The following is a 21,440-nucleotide window of genomic DNA, read 5'->3' as shown; positions in this document are numbered from 1 at the left end:
ATACGATTGTGAAGGATTGAGTGGTTAATGTGTTTAAAACACTTAGAAGAATGCTTGTCACTTAATGTTTATCTCCTGCTATGTAAACATTAACCACAGACTTAGTAGCTTCCAGCAGCACATTTATTATTTCATTGTTTTTCTAGATGAGCCTCCTAGCGTGGCTTATTTGGGTCACCTGCTTCAGGGTCTGTCACAGGCTGTGCTCTGGGTGTCAACCAGGGCTGGATTCTCATCTGAAGTTGTAACTGGGGAAGGATTGTTCCCGAGCTTCTGGGCTTGGCAGAAGTCGGTCCCGTGGGACCGAGGGCTTCAATTCCTAGCTGTCTGCTGGCTGGCGTCTGCCCTGTTTCTTGCCACATGGGCCTCTCCCTATGGCAGCTTCCTTCATCAGAGCAAACTGGGAAGCCAGTGAGAAGCAAGATGGAAGTCACACTCTTGTGTAACCTAATCACTGAAGTAACGCCCAGCACCTCTGCCGAGCTGTATTGATTAGAAGCAAGTCACAGGTCCTGTTCTCGCTCAGGGATCGATTTCACACATCGGTGTGACTATTGGTGTGACTGTCGGATCATTGGGGGCCGTCCTAGTCTCCCCGCTGCATTCAGGGAGAGCCTGAGTGTCACCACCATCATTTTTCTGATGGGGGAAGAAGTAGAGAAGGGGATGGAGGAGAGAAAAGGGAGAATTGAAGGAAAGGTGTTTAGACTACAGGGAGAGAAATTCATGCACAAGTGGGAGGATTGGCCTTAACTCATCTCTTGTTTTAAGGGGGGAGCAGAGTAAGGCCCCACCTGGCCAAGTGATAGATTTCTCTTTTGATCCTTGTCTTTCCTCAGTGGAAGAGGGAGTCAGGTTGTCAGCACAGAGGGAAGCGGAAGGTAGCGGTGATAGGTTGGAGGAGTGAAGAGAACACGCGGCGCATGTGCAGTGAGAGAGCGAACCGACTAGGTGATGGAGTTACGTGGCCGGGCGTCTGACAGGCCTCACTTGACGTGAGTAGCCTGTATTTCAAGTGGGACCGTTTAGCATGATTGTGAATGTCCCTTCACTGCTCATGTGCAAGTGTGGAAGAAGAGGAGGAGTACAATGAAACCAAGTAACAGAGATAAATAAGTTACTAAAATGAGTGGTAGGACCGATTGGCTTTAATTTCTGCCGGGCCAGTGTGACGGAGGGAGACGGGGCAATGGAGGGCCGTGCAGGTTCTTTACAGAGAGACGGGAAGGCGTGAGCAGGTCGGGGACAGTGTGAAGACAGAGCCGGTGATTCCAGGGGGCGGGAGACTTAATTGTTGGAGTGAAGTGCTGAGGGGAGAGCCAGGAAATTAGCCGGAGGTGGTCAGCACGGTGGCTTGAAAGACAGACTGTGGACCGGGCACTGTTACTGAGAAAATCCTGGGGGGTCTACATACAGGGCTCATTTGAGCCAGTAACGTGGAATATAGTGAAGAAAAGACACCGTTTCCCCCCCCGAGGACTTTATTGGGGAGTATAGCTTGCAGTTGATTGGTGGAGTGGGCTGCTGCCTGCACCAGGGACCTTTTGCATTAGAGTAATTGACACCAAGGTTCCCTGGAGTTAAAAATCAAAGGCAAAGTGAGAACCAGAGGCTGCCTTGTCAGGCAGTATTTCCAGATAAAGGCCGTAAGGCGGTGATTTACGCAGTCCAAGGAGGCAAGCGTCTACTTGATGTTGTAGCAGCATTTGTGCCGATCAACTTCACATCACGGGTTTAGTTCTGACGGAATGGTGTGCACATCTGCTCGTTGACTAACCGGTACCCGCTTCCTCTGACGCTGTTAACAGCACCCTGATTTTGCTTCGTGGAAACCTCGGCTCCCCCTTTTCAGTCTGTGTGAGCTAATGGTGTTGACTACGGCTCCGCAGAGGAGCGGCCAGTGGAAGGGTCTCACCTCTGGGGTCAGCGATAGGCCCAAGGAAGGCCACGTGACCTACTCAGCCGTGACAGACACCACATATTTGCTGGGGGCTCTGAGAAGGAGACCTCTTGTTCTTCAGGACCTGCTGCAGCCATCTTGCTACACAAGGAGGTGGCTGTCAGAGAAGTGAGTCAGTGGGGGCGGGCAGGGGGGAGAAGAGGTACGAGGTGGTGAAGAGCCCTGCGACATCATTTGAGCCCTTAATCGGGCCACCTTAAAGCTGTTAATATAATACCTCTGGAGTTTCCAGTTACTTGGGTCAGTAAATCCTCTATGTTTCAGTGGGTTTTCTTCTCACCCATAATCAAAGGAGACCTAAAGGGTAGAAACAGTTACCATATAAGGAGTTGGCCTGGTCCTCTAAGCTTGTATGAAAAAGTGGGGTGTAGTGTAGCTGAAATTATGCTAAGACGTGGAATCTTCAGAATCTTCTTTCTCTGAGATACTGGCTAGCTGTGTTATTGTCACCCTCTGAGCCTCAGTTTTCTTATCTATAGAATGGGGAGAAGGATAGCGGATTTTGTGGGGTGATTGGAGGATTAATTGGGATGATGGACATAAAATGTCTAGCCTGGTACCTGACACTGTGGGCTTCCTTCCCCCTTCCTCTTTTCTAAACTTTGAGCATATTGTCTGATACATAGTACTTATTCAATAAATTTTATTGTAAGGATTGCAGACATGATTGAACAAATACCATTAGGGTTTGACCCTTTTATTCCTGAAATTTTACAATATCCAATGCACTGCAATTTGTTTGACTAATAGTCAGGTGGTTCTTTTTGCAAATGAACTCTTGCTAGATAGATTTTCCTTTCCAGCTTTGGAAGCTCTCTGTGACTTCTTTATATATTCATGTTCCTGTTACCATTCCAGGATTATTATGGGAAATAATGACGACACTCACTGAGTATTTGCTTTCTGTAAGGCATTACGCTTCGTGCTGTATTTATAGTATCTTGCTGTACTCCTCACAATAGCATAACCATAAAGATATGTGATGACTCCAGAGTTCAAACTCTTTAGAAAAAAATGAGATGAGGTACATAGTAGGGATTCAGCATATCGTCCATTAATCTTCTGACTGCATATATCTAGTTACAGACACAGTGTGGTGTATTGATTACATGGATGCTGGAACCAGACTGCCCGGGTTTGAATCCTGGCTCCATCTTTTGCTAATTATGTAACATTGGCTAAATTATGTACAATGTTACATATTTAATCCCGGTATGCCCCAGATCCGTTATCTGTAAAATGGGGGTAATCAACAGTACGCTGACCTCATAAAAATGTGAGGATTAAATGTGTAAATGTGTGGAAACGGCTTAAGTGTCAGGAAAGTAGTAGTATATATATCGTAGCTATTTAATAATTTCTTGTATCTCAGCAGATGCTTCATAGTAGTCAGTTACAATCTCATACATAAGAAAACTTAACTTTTAAAAATCATCTTAAACTCAGTGGTGTCTCAGTAATACCATGTCAGAGTGTTACACTCTTCTGAGAAGCCTGGTAGCCCTTCTCATCTCTGAACTTCTGTTGGACTCGTTGGCAACAGAAGTTAAAAAACTTCATTGTTAAGTTACTTGACCAGTGTTAGTTTGATGTTACCAACTTGGTCCAGCGAGCTCTTTGAGAACTACAGTCATTTCTTGCATATCTTAGTTTCCCTTCAGGGCGCAGAACATACAAGGAGAGCTTGATACTTAATGACCACTTATTAAAGGCAGAAAGTCATATAGAAGCAGGATATCATTTTATGGTGAAAATGATTTGTTAATACCCAAAACCGTCTTACTGCTATTTTACTTTGTTCTAGGTCCCGAAATACTTGTCTCAGCAGTGGGCGAAAGCCCCTGGCAGAGGTGAAGTTGGGAAACTGCGGATTGCCAAGTAAGTTACTTACATATTTTTGACTTTTTAAAAACCTGTTTTTAAAAATTGTACAAGTGCTTTTAAATGTAATTACAGTTCTTTTTCAGATAATTCACCTGGAAAATGAAAAGTAATGAGCATGTCAAGGCTTGTCAAGAGATAAGGTTAGGTTGTAGGGACTCGTGTAGACACACACACACGCACACACGCATGCACGCACGCACCACCCCTCTATTGACAGCTATAAATATAAAGTCAAATTTATTGGTAAAGCTTACTGGCAGTGAAACAGCAGCGTATGTAGTTCCTTCATCCCTCCATTCTCTCCACATCTTGTTGGGAGGTGCGCTTGGGTTGGCATAACTGGATGTACCAAGTTAAGTGCTTCAGTAGAAGGATTTTGCCATCTTGCCACTGTATCTGTTTGTAGAGGCATTGGAAGAGGGTTGGGAACACCTGGTGAACAATGTAACTAGTTTCCTGGTGAAGGAAATGGCCTTGCTTTTGCTTCATAACAAACCACCCCAAAATTTAGAACAGAAACCATCTTATTTGCTTATAATTCTTTGGGGCAGTTCTGGTTGGGGGGGGGCAGAGTGGCCTCCCTCCTGTGTCTGGTGGTTGGCTGGCTATCAGCTGTGGCAGGGCCATGTGTGTTTCATCTGTTGCATGCTCATTCATGTGAGGGTGAAAGGGTTCTTGGTAGCAGATGAGAGGGGCAGCCCCGTGCACAAGCGCTTTGTAAACCTGTGCTTGCGTCTTGTTTGCCCAAGTCCTGTTGGCCAGTGGGACTCACATGGCCAAGCCCAGATTCAAGGACAGAGTAATAGGCTCCGCCTCTTGGAGGGAGTTGCTGCAAGGAATTGTGGTCCGTTTCTGCCAACTCCCATGCCCACATTCCTGATCTGAGAGTCAGCTAGCAGCCCTCTTAATTGATTGACCTTCAGCAAAATTTGACGTGGTTGATCACTTCCGTCTTCAAATCCTTTTCTTCACGTCACTTCCGGTTCACCACTCTGATTCATTCTCGTCTTCCCTCACTGGCTGTTCCTGCTCAGTCTCTATTGTTGGCTCCTTCTCATCTTCTCAGTCTCTCAATGTTATATGACCCTAGGGCTCAGCTTTTAGTTCTTTTCTTCTCTCTCTTTGACTGACCCTAGGTGGTCTTATCTGGTTTCGTGCACATCTGGTTGTATTTAGATACATCTCAAGTATGGCCTCTCCCCTGATCTCCAAGACTCGTATGTTCTTGATGGTTTCTAGTTGGATGTCTCAGAAGTATCTCCAACTTAGCAGTCGCTCTTCCTCTGTTCCTTCTAATGTTCTTTCTGGAACACTATTTCTCTAGATATCCGCATGGCTTGGTCCGTACTTCTTTTAGGTCTGTGTTCAAATACCAGCTCAGCGAGGCCTTTCTGACCACCCTGTATAAAACAGCAGCCAGCCTCTCCACATTTCCCACACTCCGTTTCCCTCTGGAGTGCTTACCACCATTCTTTCATGCAGTTGATAAATGCTCACTCGGCTTTCACAGTGCCCACCTAGCGTCCTGTATAGTGTGTTTGTGTGTGTTCATCTCGCCTGCCAGAATGTACTCTCCACAAGGTCAGGATTTTGTCTGTGGACTGCTGGGTCTTCAGGGGCTACAACAGTTCTTGCATACTAGACATCCGTAAATTCTTGTCGAATCAGCGAGTGAAAACTGCTAAGATAAATTTAGTAATAGTTGCTGTTTTATTCTTTTATTTCCTTAGACAGCAGTTCCAAAAGTGAGATAGTTAGAAAACCAGTCTATGAACATTTTTAAGGCTTAAATTTTTCATGCTTGTTCTCCCAAAGTATAAAACCTAGACCTCTTTTTGCCTGAAATACCCACTGTCTCTGTGCAGGGCTTATATCAGGTTGCTGCAAAAGTAATTGCGGTTGAAAAGGTTGAAAATAATTGCAAAAACTGCAATTACTTTTGCACCAACCTAATATCTTGGGGGGGGGGGCATGTCATTTTAAAGTTTCCTCATTGCAGCCAGTCAGCTGTGGAGTTTGGATTTGGTGGATGCCCTCTGGCTTTGGCCCTTTGGAGGAGCAATGCTGTATTTTTGGATGGTGTCATGTCTTTAAGAAACTTTGATGCTTTCAAGTATTTATGCCCTAAGTATTTTGTTCTTTATCTTACTTGCTGTTATTTGAGATGTATATTTTAATTCCTTATTTTGTCTTAACCAGATGTGGATTGGAAGCAGGTGTGCTTTTATTTCCCAAGTTCTTCAAGTTAGGTAGGGACAAGTAATACATCATTTTTTCAAGAAATGACTGTACATTCTGTAGTGGGACCAGGCTTGAATTCAGTAAGAAAATGCCAGCGTGTTCTAGTTCTGGCTCCGTCTTTCACATCAGGTCACTTAATCTGCCTTTAGGTTCCTCATCCCTCAAGCCGCCTGTTTTGTAGGCTTTTTATATGAATCTAGTGAAATAATATGGAAATAGTCCTCACTTATTTGTTTGTTTGTATATTTGACTTTATAAAATGAACACATTTCTGGAAAGTGGTAGATAAATCACATTTTTTTGTGAGTTGTCCTTCTTTTATTAAAAAAAAGGAATGCATACTTTTAATTGAAATCTGTGGCGATTTTTTTTTTCTTTTTCAGCTTGTAATCCTTTGTAATGCAGATAATTACTTACTTTTTTTTTTTTTATTTCCCCATGGAGCTCAGAATTTCTCATAACTGGTTTTACTGGAAATGGGAGTCACACTGTACAATCTCAGAAATGTACATCACTGAAAAAAGACAGGCTAAAGGAAAAATGTACTTCCATGATGAAGTGTGTGGGATTGTAGAATGACTACACTAGACAGAACTCAAGACGGGGTTCTCGCCCCAAGTGGCTGTTGGTAGTTGTTTTTGGCCGTGGGCCTGAGCCCTCTAAGTCTTAGCTTTCTTGTTTGTAAAATGTGGGTAATAATGCCTTCCCAGCCCACAGAGTGTTTAGGAGACAAATGAAATAGCTTAGGGTTTGTTAAAATACTTTGGAAACTCAGATGTTCTCCTTTTTCTACCATGACTGTTGCATTCCTGAAAACCTCTGTGTAAAGAAAGTACCTGCTTAAGGAATGTAAAATCTTTTGGTATGGGGAGGAGAGGGTATTATGAGAAATAGAGAAAAAGGAAACAGGGCTCAGGGAAAGCTAGGCAAACCCCAAGTATTACTTTGATCCCTAAAGTAAAATAGTAAGGATAGCACACTCAATACGCAATAATGGGTGTGCTGCAGTTTTTCTTTATCACCTGTCAGGGGAAGAGGACTTGGGAGAGGCAGAAGGGAGGGAGCACGCATGCAGCTGTGGGTGCGGCACCTCCCAAATTTGGTTCCGTTTTGATACCTGAAGAAAGGAGAGTCCAGTTATATGAGTAAGCTGAGAGTAACAGCCTTTTTAACAGTTGGTAACATTTGGGCCGCTTTTGTCAAGCAGTTTATGCAATGTTCCTAAACCATTGTACTTGGATTATTTTTATACCTTTGGACATCTGATGTGTACCACATTTTAGTTAGTTTGTAATTTTGTTTTATTTTAAAAACCAGTCTTCTTTCTGCATCATCATCCTGCCTCAGAAAACTTCAGGTTTCAAAATGTTTGACGTATTGTCATATTTTACTGACAATCATGCAGTCTATACTAACATGGTTTATCTCAGAGACTTAATTTCTAGCTTTCTTTCTAAACACATTTAACATTCAATGTCATCTGGGGGCCCACTAATAATAAAAACTATGCAAACAAAAAAATCAATAAGATAGAGTTTTTCTGTTATGAAATTGACTGGGTTTAGAACAATGTTATATTATTGATAGGAGTTTAATTCGGTACAAACGTTTTGAAGGGCAGTCTGGCAACGTATGTGTACACACACACACAGACACACACACACACTGCTGCTCAGAACAAAGTTCCAGTCTTTTCTCTGCCAGTTAGCTCACAGTGCAAGTATTGTGTTCAGTTCTTGGTGACGTCCTTATAGAAAGAAGAGTGGAACTGGGATCAGGAGAAGGCTGGAAATGTTAATAATAGAATAGCATGCCTGTGACGCAGCAATTTCTAGGGACTTAACTCGTGGAAGTAACAGGTTAGTGAGGCAAAGATTGACATACAGAGATACTCATTTCACTGTTGTTACAGAGAAAAATTAATAACATTCTCAAATTCTTTAGGGAGTAATTAAGTAAACGGGCACATTTTTAAATTATTTAATATTTTTATTTTAAAGCAATCACAAGCTACAGAAAAGTTAGGACAGTAGACAGAACTTTTTTACTACAAACAAGGACATTGTCCTACATAAGTATAGCACACCCCGCCAGTCAGCAGATTAACCTCAAATACTGCTGCTCCTCGTCCTTCGAGCTCAGCCCAGGTTTGTCCATTGTCTCCATAATGTTTTACAGCAAAAGGAGCCAGTCCACAACCTCCTCTTGCGTTCAGTTGTTAGTCTTTAGTTTCCTTAAATCTAGAACACTTGGAAGTCTTTCCTTGACCTGTGCACTGTATAAATAAATGTCAACACTATTGATGCTTACAAGGCACTTATAAAATTTGGGGTCATTTGATGTTTTTTCATGACTACATTCGGGTTATTATGCATCTTTGGCAAGAATGTCACAAAGGTGAAGCTGGGTTCCTACTGTCTTCTAGGAAGGTTTGTATGTTTTCATTTTGTCCCGTTACCAGTAGCGGGAACTTTGATGAAGGAGTGTCTTCTAAGCTTTTTCACTAAATGTAGTCTCTTCCGCCTTTGTAATTATTAAGTGTTCTGTGGGGTGGTGCTTGGAAACTATGTAAGTGTTCCATCCCCCATGAAACTTTCCACTTTACTTATTTATCTGTGTTAGTATGAACTCATGCATTCCAGATTTATTCAGTGGGTCACTATTTGTCACCATTATCATTTATTCTGATGTTCAAATTGTCCAAAATTTAGCCATTGGAAGCTTCTTCTAGCTGATTCCCGTGCCCTTTTTACCCCCCTTTATTGTGATAAACAAACACACAAACACATAACATTTAACATCTTAACCATTTTTAAGTTTACTGTTAAGTATTGTAAGTCCTATGGTCTTTTGGCATGTCCTCACCATTCATTAAGTGCTTTTTGTCATAGAAAGATGTTTTAGACTCATCTGTACATTTTTGTCTGAGCCCTGGAGTCATTAATTTCTCCCAGGAGCCCTGGTTCCTTCTAGAAACTAAGATCTGGGTACCACAAGTGCACATTGCTGCTCCCAGGCCTCTCAGTGGGCAGAGCTAGGGAGTATACGATGTGTGACAATTAAGTTCGTGAACTTGCCACCGTGCGCTTACATTGGCAGTACTGTACAAACAGCTCGGGAAGGTTTCATAACCTTGGTATATCAGTGTCTCACAGCTGTATTTGTGTCGATGTGTGGCGGTGTTTTGATGAGTGACGTTCATTGTTGTTGTTACGTGTTTTGTGTGCCATTGTGAGAATGTCTGAGCTTGAATTAGAGCAGCGAACAAACATTAAATTTCTTGTTCAACTTGGCAAGAGTGGAAGTGAAATCAGGAACATATTAGTCCAAGTTTATGGGGATAATGCCATGAAGAAAACGGCAGTGTACAAATGGATTAAACGTTTTTCTGAGGGGAGAGAACGCATCACTGATGAAGAGAGGTCAGGGCGGCCAGTAATGAGGAGAACTGATGAAAACATTGCAAAAATTTGTTGAATTGTGCGTCCAAATCGTCCACTGACTGTGAGAAGCATAGCAGACCAAGTAAACATCGATAGAGAAATAGTTAGGAAAATCTTAACTGAAAATCTTAGCATGAGAAAGGTGTGTACAAAAATGGTCCCGAAGGAGCTCACCAATGAACAAAAGCAAAGGAGAGTTGAAGTTTGCCAAGACCTTTTGGAGAGGCAAGACGATGTTTTGGGCCGTATTATCACTAGTGATGAAACATGGGTGTACCAATATGACCCTGAAACAAAGTGTCAAAGTGCACAAGGGAAACCAGCCAGTTCTCCACGACCAAAAAAGTTCCGTCAGTCCAAATCAAGAGTCAAAATGATGTTGCTAATCTTTTTTGTTATCAGAGGGATTATTCATTATGAATTTGTACCAACTGGATAAACAGTTAACCAGGTTTACTATTTGGAAGTGCTGAAAAGGCTGTGTGAAAAAGTTAGACAAAAACGACCTGAACTTTTCACCAACAGTTCCTGGCTCTTGCATCACGACACTGCACCAGCTCACACAGCACTGTCTGTGAGGAAGTTTTTAGCCAGTAAACAAATAACTCTATTGGAACATCCTCCCTACTCACCTGATCTGGCCCCCAATGACTTCTTTCTTTACCCAAAGATAAAGGAAATATTGAAAGGAAGACATTTTGATGGCATTCAGGACATCAAGGGTAATATGATGACAGGTCTGATGGACATTCCAGGAAAAGAGTTCCAAAATTGCTTTGAAGGGTGGACTAGGTGCTGCCATCAGTGCATAGCTTCCCACGGGGAGTACTTTGAAGGTGACTGTAGGATATTCAGCGATGAGGTATGGAGCACCATTTCTAGGAGGAACTCGTGAACTTAATTGTTAGACTTTGTATGGACCCACACAGCTTCACATCTGTATTTATTTCTGTACATACATGGGAAATCATGAGGCGACAGCAATATCCAGTTGCAGTCCAACATCACAGGGTATATCCCAGTCTTCTCCTTTTTCATATTCTTACCTCTTCTGAAAGTGAGAAACCTGATTTCTGTTATCTGTAAGATGTTCACTCTTTTGTTCAGACCTCTATTCTTACCAGTGTGTGAATGCCCTCCTCACCTTGCTTGGACTGTAGCACCCCTTTGCTCAGCTGCTACCTTTGCTGTCCTCCCCAGGGATGCTCTCTCAGCCTATCCAGGCTTCCTTCCATCCCCTGTTCTGAGGCTGCCCTCTCCTCGTGGCCATGCCTCCTTTCCTCTCGGGCTCTACCTGCCTGCTTCCGTGTGTCTTCCCACGTGGATGCCCTCACCCTGCTAGATTCTGACACACTCTGTGCTGATCCATTCTTTAATGGGGATGCCCTCCTTACCCTCCTGAGCTTGGACACCTCGCCCTGGGTGCCACCCCAGGCACTTCCTTTCCACCACACTTGGACTGTGACCACCCTATTCAACCTGCTCTGCAGATACCTGCTACCTTACTTGGCCTCACCTTGGTTTTTGAGCTGGATTGTCCAAGAGTGGGATGTATAAGAATTAAAATCAAAACAAAATGAAAAACCCCTGAAGCAGTTAAAGACTTGGTATTATTTGATTGGTTTTCTTATCCCAGAAAAGTATGTGCTTTATTGACTGTTGGTCATTAGTGAAAAGTCTGGCCTCATTGGTGTCAAATCCAAGAAGTGCTTAAAAAGTGTAAGAGAAAGGAAAGACAAATGATTAGAGAAAAAAAAGGAAAGAGGAACAGACTGGAGTCTAAAGAAGGAGCTGTGGGGTGTTGAGAAATGGATTCAGTAATGAAGTGGAAACCACGCAGCTTGATGAGGCGGTCGGTAAGAGGATGAGCCAGATGTTTACTTGTGTCATTTCGGAAGATGTTACTGTGTAGTCGGTGTTCTTCATGTTAACCACAGGGCATCATGGAAAGGGTCTGTTGGTTATAATGTAGAACAGCAGAAGTCACGGGTGCTTCATACATTCACACACCAAGACCAAAGAAGACGTAATCCTTTTAAAAGAAGTTTTAACTTTCAAAGATTAATTTTTATTCTAGAAAATTAACTCATCCAGACTTCATCACACAGACTTCATAATTAGTCATCATCCAGGCTTCATAATTAGCTAAGATGCCATTGTAATTATGTATATGTGAAAATGAAGTTGTCCTCCCTCAAGTATTTCCTAATTGCACGGGTGATTTTCTGATCACCCAGCTAGAAGTGGCAGCATGATCTCTAATCCATTTTTTTCCTCTTGCTGCCCATTTCCGGTCATTTCCTCTGTCATTCTGACTCTGCCATCCATGGCTCCTTGCCTTCTGCAATTACCTGGCTCAAGCTTTCATTAATTTTTTTTTTTTAAATTGAGGAACAGTGTGTTTTTCCAGGACCTATCAGCTCCATGTCAAGTCGTCGTTTTCAATCCAGTTGTGGAGGGGGCAGCTCATTGGCCCATGTGGGAATCGAACCAGCCACCTTGGTGTGATGAGCCCTGCGCTCTAACCACTGAGCCAACCAGCCGCCCAAGCTTTCATTACTTTGTGTGGGTTTTTGCCCGAGCCTTAGTTCGGTTCAGTAAACATGCGAGTGTCTGTGTCTTCGCCTGCAGTGCCTCTCTCTTAACAGGCGTGAAATGCGATGCCTGTGGACGCCAAGTTCAGGAGTGATGGGGGAGGGACTATATGAATTCCGTGCCTGCCTGTCTGTGCAGGACGAGGGGGTTGTTGTCATGCTGACCTGGGCAGGCGTGATTGCCAAATCTTCCAACTCTTCATAAGAGAGTTGCAAATTCATATTTTTATGTGCAATCCGAAAAAAGGTTTTTCAACTTCTTTTTAGATAATTTCCCAACAAAAAGAAGATTGACAGTGCATTTGAAGATATTAAAGACTCTGAGAAGTCCTACGGTTAACAATTCTGTTTAAGATTCTGGACTCTGCAGTTTGTGTGAGAGGCTCTTTCCCACTTGGCTCCAGCCCACCATTCACTGATGTTAGAAAGGATGTGCTGGACACCGTCTCGTTTCTGGGGTTCAGTTGGATTATTCTCTTAGCCTGCAGGGCTCCCATGTTGACCTCATCCCTCACTCAGTTCATCTTTTCCTAGCTGACTTTTCTGCATTTCCATGACAGCATGTTTTACCTCTGTCATAAAGTTATTATCTTGTTGTAGTTGTTCATGATTGGATCTTTCTCGTTAAACTGGGACCTTCTTGAAGATACAGACCTGTGCTCCTCTAGACTGTGCCCCTGGCACAGTGCCTAGTGGGTGGATAGTAGGCCCTTCGTGTCAGTGAGTGAGTGACAGCACTGAGTGAAGGCTGGTTGGAACATCAGGCTGAGGCCTGATGCTGGAGCAGCAGGAGTTTTCTAACTGGCCTTCGTAGCCATTCCATGTAGATTTTTTGGTGCAGGTTTCTTGGAGCGTATCTTGGTATTTGTTATTCTTTTGCTCAAGTCAGTACTTGTGGCTCTCCATTTCCTACAGAACGGAGTCTGTGCTCTGTAATGCGATATGCAAGCTCTTCCATGGTCTAACCCCAGCTCCCCTTTAGAGATCATCTTTCACTTTTCCTTATTGTGTTCTCTCCCTTCCAGCCAAATCTGATCACATCTGCGTGATCAGACTCTTCTGTGGCTTTGTTCAGCTATTTACTTCTGCTACTGTAGTCTCATCCCGTCCTAATGAAACCGCATTGCCCTTCAAGACTTAGCTCAGACCTGCCTCTTTGGTTGAGCCATTCCTTCTCTCTTAAAATGGAAGAAATGGTATCCTGCCTGATTCTGGCACATTGTGACGCTCTTAATTAAACGTTAAAATTTGTCTTGTTTTATAGTTATGAGTATAGTTTTTATATCTTCTGCTGGCTGGACCTTACACTCAGTACTTTGCATATAGTAGGTATTTAGTACGTTTTTTTAAAATTAGGGTATTATGCAAGGTGTACATTGGTTCCATATTTGTAAAAAAAATAACATTTAAAAGCATGCAATTCAAATATGTAGAAAATAGTCTGAAAGGATATTTACTGTACCAAGACGTTAACAGTGGAATTATGTCTGTTTTAAAACTTCTGTTGGCTTGTCTGCATGTTTATATATGGGTGTATATTGTTTTTAGAGTGGAGAAAATTATTTATAATTTTAAAATATTGTTAAATTTAATTTTGATCTTTGAGATTTTGTTAGGTAAATGAAACATCTTCAGCTAGACAAAATAAATAGTAAAATTTGCTGAAATACTATATATCTGGTATTAAATATTCATTTACATGTTAATGAATGCTAAAAATGCTCAGAAATAAGATAAGAATTGTAATAAGGTCATTATTTAGATAAGATCTTGTTAGTACAGGTTGTAATAATGTTAAGTGACACAAACTTATAATAAAATGCTTCTGTGGAGTTAATGAGACTTTTGTTTTTCCTATAGGATTACAAATAGGATAGTGGAGGAAAGCTAAGAGTAAATATTAATCTCTGTAAATGTAATATTGTATGTAAATATTCAGTAGTGTTATTTCTTTTAATCCTCATCAGAAACTTGTAAAAAACATATAATCTAAATAATTAAAGTTTTTTTCCTTTTCTCTCTTTTAGGAATCAAGGAAGGACCGAGGTAAGATTATTTCTGTTTAAATTTTATTTAAAACATGAGATTATTTTACTATGAATTAGTAAAGAGAGGGTGGTGTCTATATTCTGGAAAACTCCACATCAAACTAGTAGCTGAGGGACAGGAACACATAATATTAATAGTATAAACGTCAGTCTTGTGTGAATGAATGAACTCTTTTCTAGTTGTTCATTTTTAGCATTTTTCTACTTTGACCTAAAGTATCCCCTCTTCCAGTGCTTACGCAACTTAGTATTACTTCAGTAATATTTTTATATTATTTCAGTGTGGCAGAGGCGTGTGATGTGGATTTTTGAGGGCTTTAGAAGTTGACCCATTAAGTCTAGGACATAATTCGCGGTAGAGAGATATTTAATAAATGCTTCATAATCTTTCCGTGTGGTGAGGAGACTAGTATTTTATGTTTATAAATTCCTTCAATGTAAAATTTGATGTTCTTTTGGGGAAGATCTGGTATATAGTAAAAATCATTTTGAAAGAGCACCTACTATGTCTTTTTATTCTAAACTTCAATGTTGAGTTATCCATTTAGACATTCAGTTGTATTTGTTAAATTTTCAAAAAGAAAACAGCACCATGTACTCATACAGTAGTCATTAAGACCTAAAAAAAGAAATCTGTCCTCTGATTATGGGAGTGTTTAAGCTTTCTAAGTAGCTCACTTTTCCGCCTTCAAGTATAATTGCTTTCTTAATATTCTTCACATACTCACTTATTCAGCAAATCCTGTTTTCCTTGTATGTGCCGGGCACTTTGCTATAAGATACATACAAATACATACATATATATTTATATGTTTTTACTTAAGGTTATAAATGTAACGAGACATGGTCCTTTGACCTCAGAGACCTTAGGGGGGAAAATTCTGTTTCTATTTTGGAAATAGAATTTCTACAGCCGTAGGTCAGAGAAAACATCTGAAAGCTGTTTGTATTTATAACGGTAGAGGAGCCCCATTATTCTGACAGATGGGAATTGATTCTCTTTTTATGACTATTAAAGATTTTTGGATGAGATTTTTTAAATGCTTAATAAAATGACTAGAAAAGATTCACATTTTAAAAAAATTACTTGAATTATAATCAGAATTTCTGCACAGATACTTTGAATATAAAAGTCTATTGTAACACGCGCTGCTTAAATTATCTATTATTAGGTGTCATTTACCCTGAATGAGGAGCTTGCAAATATTCATGATATTGGCGGAAAACCAGCTTCAGTCAGTGCTCCGAGAGAACATCCATTTGTCTTGCAAAGTGTTGGAGGACAAACATTAACTGTATTTACTGAGAGCTCATCGGGTGAGTGAGAAGTATTTAATATGATTCCCGCACATGTTGTATAGATTTTTCTGTCTCAACATAGTCTCCGAGGTCATTGCCAAGGCTGTTCCCGCCTCTGTTACTCATATCACGCTTCCTCGGTGCTCTGAGTACTTTACTGTGATTGATGACAGATTGGCTGTTACTCAAAACGTTTAATTCCCATTTGGGGCATGAAGAAATAGAACAAAGCAGATGGAAAAGTGTGGAGCATCAAGTTGCCTTCCAGGATGTTGAAGAAACAGTGTTCTGAGTTTTGCCAAGAGAAGGTCATCTGGGCCTGATTTGGTACATTGGTATTCAGCAACTATAAGTTGTTTTTTAAAAAATACCGCTTAATATTAGGGGATATTTTAGTCTGAATTTTTGCTTTCGCATGCTTTCTATACTAAGAGGGACTGTTTAATGCAGAGATTAACTTCTTTTAATTGGTATTGATTTCCAAGAATATAGTGTAAATAAGCTCTGCGTAGAAAATATTTCAATTTTTTGTGTTTGCTCTGAGATATTTTAACAGTTCAGTAGGTCAGGAGCAGGTATTTCAGTTTGTGAATTAAACGTTTTGGGGAACTTTTTTGCGGCATATGTTTATGAATATATGTTTATTTTCATTGTTTCTTGGTTTTTAACCTTCACTGAATTTAGAATATTGCTATTAAAGCAGCAGGCCACCTCATTTTAGTAGGGTTAATTTCTCATATGTAATTCAAAAAGTTTATTGGTGATATAAAAGAAACGATCCATGATTTTGGTGTATCTTCATTAAACATTACAGAAAGCTGTAAAAAATTACAGTGTTAAGAACATCATAGTTAAAAAAAGGAACACGCTCACATAAATTTTTTGTGGTGTCTTGGATTATCATCAGCTTGGATTACCACAGGCTGAACTAAAAAAATTAATTCTTTTTCCTTTTTTTCCCCCCTTGGATGTAGAATCTAAAATACAGTAAACTGCAATTTTTCTGTCATCTGGTTTTAAGGTAAAAGATTTGTTTTATTGCATTATTCTGATGCTATAATAATTGGTAGTGTAGTATTATAGGAGGTAGAAAATGGTAAGCATTTTCTCCTGAAGGAGATTAAACCATTCAACAAACATTTGGTGTTTGCTGCGTCATGGGAATCATTGTGAGTGCATCCGGGGAATCTGACATTTGTCTGTGGTTGATGGGATTTAGTCGGACCTACTGAACCTGTGGAGTTTTCCCTACTTTTTTGGTTGTCCTGGAGTGGAAGAGGCACAGAACCAAGATGGTGAAAAGGAGGCAGAGCTGGAAAAAAAGTTTGAGGTAGGGGAGCTTGAAGTTCCTCTGCAGAAAAAGAAACCTGATTTCAGATTTTTTTTCCATGTTATTATGTTGTTGGTTTTTCCAGAGCATGATTTATTGCTGGTACTTACACAAAAGACAGTGATTTTGAAAGCTAGGATTTCTTATCCTCAACATCAGTCTTCCGTTTTTAATGGCGTCCATCCTGGAGTTAACGTTGTGCCCTTTTTGAACAGTTTGTGTTCACATTATATTCCAAAGTGAATGTGGTGGTAAGGATTATCTTGGCAGGAATGTGGAAAAGGATCAAGATTGTCATCCTTCTTCTGGAATTTGGACAATGTGTGCTGCTTTGTAGAACTGTGATGATACAAATACAGGGCTAAGTTGCTATTAGATGGTGTCTCTATAAGGGAATTTTTTCTTAATGGCATTAATCATTTTCGCGTCATTGTTCATTGACATGAATTTCCTGATTTATGAAATGGGAATAATAATTTACATTTATATATAAATATCGATATATTTAAATCATTTAGAACAACACTCAATATATAGTAACTGATCAATAACTGTTATTATTATTATTAGATCTTATTTTTAAGCACTGTAGTTTTCCAGTTTATTTTAAGGTACATGCATGCATTTGAGCTTTATCTGGGTGTATATCACTTGATAAAATTCAGCCAATTGAGATTTTTATGTTCAGTGTTTTTTGATTGCCCAGATGACCAAGAAAAAAGCTCTAGAGTTGCTCTTAACAGTTTATTTTCTCTTTGAGGAGCCTTATGTCGTTTGCTCTTTCTGTTCATTAAGACATCAGTTCTGTGACGGGGTTCCCTGGCTCTGTGACTGCCATGACATACCTAAAATGCTGGGGGGTATCGATGTATGTGCGCACGTTTCTCTGTAGGACAGGACCGTCGCTCTCAGTGGGGTCTCAGAGGGGACTGTGACCCCCAAAAGCTTCAGAGTCACTACTCTGCTGTTGCGTTGGTTGGTCATGAACCTGCCAAAGTATATGTAACTGAGCCATTTTACATCGAGTGGGCATGTATTTTACACTGAAATATACGTGAGGCACGCATTACCTGACTATTTTTATGTTTTCCCTCAAGCATACACCTGTACTGCTTATAAAAAATTGCTTTCTAGACTCTTCACTTCTTTGTAATAGTACACTAAAAACAGGTCTATAAAACATAGAATTTTATAAGAAAAAACCTCATTTGAGTTTAATGTGTTAAGTTTAATTTTAATAACTTTATTCCTTCTGTTAACATACTTCTACTGGTCTTTAGAGGCCCCTTTCAGCCAGTTTTTCTAATGATTAAATTCTGTATATTTGAATGTCTTTGGGAGGATGGGATTAGGAGGTACTGATATGTTTTACATTGCTTTGTCCTTAAAACAATCCGTTTTATGAGCATTTTAAATTACAATTAATTTGTATCTATTTGGGTATCCTATCTGAGAGAACATGTCTTATTTTTAAAGGCTGTTTTAGGTTTACCCCTCTTCCACCTCCACATTTCTCTGTGAAATTCTGAATAATCTATTTCTCTAGTAACTATTTTCCTTGGGATTCTATAGCTAGTACCCTTATCTCTCTATCCTTATCTAGGTGGAACTGCCTCATGTGTTGGGCCTTTATTCGTCCCCCCACCTTGGGACTTCAGTTTAGTCATTTTTATCTACTGCTTGTTGGCAGCAAGATAACTTGTATTTCTTTTTGTCCTTTGCACCCTTGCCTGTGTTCACACTTCGGTTTTCCTCTTTATAATTGCCAGTTCTAGACTAGAAGTGTTCACTCACTTGTTCAACAGACATTTTTAATGCTAGGCCCTGTGCTAGAATACCCCTGGACTTGTGTTCAACTAGGCAACTGATATGTGCAAAAATAGTTGCTACAGAAAGTGCTCTAATGGAGTTATATACAAAGAGGCGGAAAGTATGCGTTCTGCCTGAGCAACTGGGAAAGGCTTCAAAAATGAAGATAATACTGGATTTGGGCCTTGAAGTATATGAATAATTGTGCATGAGTAGGAAGAAAGAAAGCGAAGATAAAATTCCTTTTTCTCGCCTTCAAGTATTCTTCTTCACTTTGCTTTCTCCTACCTATCATACTTTGTCATATCTATGTAAAAATGTGTTAAATCGCCTCAGTGAGATCTAAGGAAAAAAGCTCAGGTATGGAGTTCGTAGTCTAGTTTAGAGATGAAAAGGTTTGAACTGGAGCAGTGGGAGTGGAAAAGTGGGAGCCTGTTCTGGAGGTAGTAGAGGTCATTTTAACAGTTTTTGCTGATGAATTTACTGTGTGGGAGTTGGGAAAGTGAGAAATCTTTGGATGGTTTCCACGCTTTTTTGGCTTGAGCATCTGGATGAATGATGAGACGGTTACTGAGTTAGAAAATATTGGGGAAAATGGGCAGGGGTAGAGCTAGCCGATGGAAACACGGTCACCTTTTGCTCTGAGTTTTCATTATCTTTGACCCCCTCTGTAGCAGTTCATTGATTCAACAAATTGATATTTTTCCTTACTTTTTTCAGGCCCTTTTTTATTTAGACTAGGATACTTTAGTGAGCAAAATCTCAGCATTCAGGGTGCTTACATTTTAGTAAGAGGAAACAGCAACAGACAAATAAGTAAAATGTATCACCGGCTACAAGGTGGTAAGGTCTTGGAGGAAAACGTGGGACGTGCAATCAGGAGTACGGGGTGGGGGCGGGGCGGGGTCAGCGTGGGCCCGTGGAGAAGATGGGATTTGAACAGTGTCTTGAACTCCTTCAGAAGAGTTAGCCATGGGAGTCAGTTGGCCTACTAGACATTTTCAAGTCAGAGGGTACACTTTTACGCTAAGGTGGGAGCTGCCTGGCACATTCTCGGAGGAGCAGGGTCCGTCAGTGTGGGTGGAACAGACGGGCAACAGGGTGGAGGAGGTTGTTAGGCCAGAGAGGAGGGGTTTGGCTGTGGCAGATCCTAGAGGATTTGTAAAGCATTGCAAGGATTTGGGGTTTTACTCTGAGTGAAGTGGGAGCCACTGGAAGGTTTTGAACAGAATAGTGATTTGATCTGACATTTTAAAGGTTCACTCTGGCTGGCAGGTTGAGGAGAGACCTTGGGGGGCACGGGTGGAAGCTGGAGATTATGGTGGCAATCCAGAGGGGAGAAGACGAAACTGGGACCAGGGTGGCAACAGTGACAAAAGCCTGGTCTCTCATCTGATGTCCAGTCCCATCTTTAGTTGATTCAACAGGCAGTCCACTTGGGTTTGTTTATCACCTGAAACCCAGAAGGTATGAAATGAAATTCATGTCTTCATTCCTTTATTCGCCATCTATCCATATTGCTGTCAGTGACACATTCTGTAAGTCTCTTGGCCATAATAATTCTCATCCTCCTCTTACTCTCACAGTCAGTCAGTTGCCTCATTGGGTCATTTCTATAGTATAAATCGCACACCCACCTTTCTTTATTCCACTTAATCCAAAGCGGTCCTCTGAAAACTTCGCCTCCCTCTCACCCTCTTCTAGTCCAATTTGCTGGAATCCCTTACCTTTTATAATACCTTCCTGACGACTGCCTCTGATTTGCCTCGGCCAGAAGTTTGTTTCCCTTTCACAGTCATAAGCATCCCTCCCTTCGCTGCTCTAGCCTTTGTTGATTCTTCCTGCATCTGGACTAGTATGGCACTCAGGTTTGTATTACTCTTTTGTCCGTTAATTAAACCTTGTGGGCAGGGCACCATGGCTCATGCTTATCTCCGTAGTGTCTAGTGTAGGATTGAGCACATAGTAAATGGACTGGTTTGTGCCAGCAAATGTGTTGAAGTAGTCTATTTTAGACTGGTTTTCATGTGAGGTGACTTGTTAGTGATGAAAGGATGGGTTTTCTTCCTTCAAAGTTAATAGTGTTTTTCCTAAGACATTTGAGATTCAAAACTGAATATTAAATTTCTTTGTTCCCTACTTTATTTCTTGCTCATTATATGTTTTTTTGGTGCAGATGATTCTTTTACTTTCTCTCTGCTAATCCGCTTAGTTCCGTGCTGTGTGCTGTGACAGTTAGTTAACAACTGTACACATAATAAGACATATTTCCCAGACAACTCAGCAGCTGATACAAGTGGAAGTATGCCGGAATTTGTTTGGTGGTGACCTACCTATTTGCTTTCAGCTTGAATTTGGTAACATACACCAATACACATGTCTTAGAATGTATTCATTTATATTTGAGGAAAACATGTGTCTGTGGGGATGCTCTTTGAAGATGCTGAATTACCAGTCATTTTCAAAGCTGAACTGATACTGTAGAATTTATAACGTGCCTTGTACGGTGCTGTTTTGCAAGTGGGGTAAATGAAGCATAAATAAAGGTAACATTTTCATTTTTAACTTGAATTTTTGGGTGCTGATGGAAACATTAACTTGAGAAATGGGATATCAGGTATATGGGGTGAGATCAAACAATATGGTGAATGTTTAAATAAAAAAATTATTATAATAAAAGAACATTGCCATTAATCTCCTTCAAAATCCTCCCCCCCTCGCTTCAAACACACTTATCCCATCGTTCTTGCCACTTTCTGAAGCAGTTCTGGAAGTCCTCTTTCCTGAGTGTCTTTAGTTGGGCTGTCGTGGCTGCCTCAAATGAATCATTTT

General features: G+C 40.7%; 1 protein-coding gene across 1 annotated transcript in view; it reads left to right on the top strand.

The window, feature by feature from the left end:
• The window catches only part of GTF2F2 (general transcription factor IIF subunit 2), a 121,675-nt gene that overhangs the window by 7,718 nt on the left and 92,517 nt on the right, over nt 1–21,440 (top strand). Inside the window, exons 2-4 of the mRNA XM_033104974.1 lie at nt 3,765–3,838; nt 14,150–14,168; nt 15,343–15,487. Of these exons, the coding sequence (XP_032960865.1) occupies nt 3,765–3,838; nt 14,150–14,168; nt 15,343–15,487 (238 nt within the window). The remainder of the gene's footprint in view (nt 1–3,764; nt 3,839–14,149; nt 14,169–15,342; nt 15,488–21,440) is intronic.

This window comes from Rhinolophus ferrumequinum, chromosome 4 (genome assembly GCF_004115265.2).
Source record: "Rhinolophus ferrumequinum isolate MPI-CBG mRhiFer1 chromosome 4, mRhiFer1_v1.p, whole genome shotgun sequence".
NCBI classification, from domain to species: domain Eukaryota; kingdom Metazoa; phylum Chordata; class Mammalia; order Chiroptera; family Rhinolophidae; genus Rhinolophus; species Rhinolophus ferrumequinum.
This window is presented reverse-complemented; position numbering and strand designations above follow the sequence as displayed.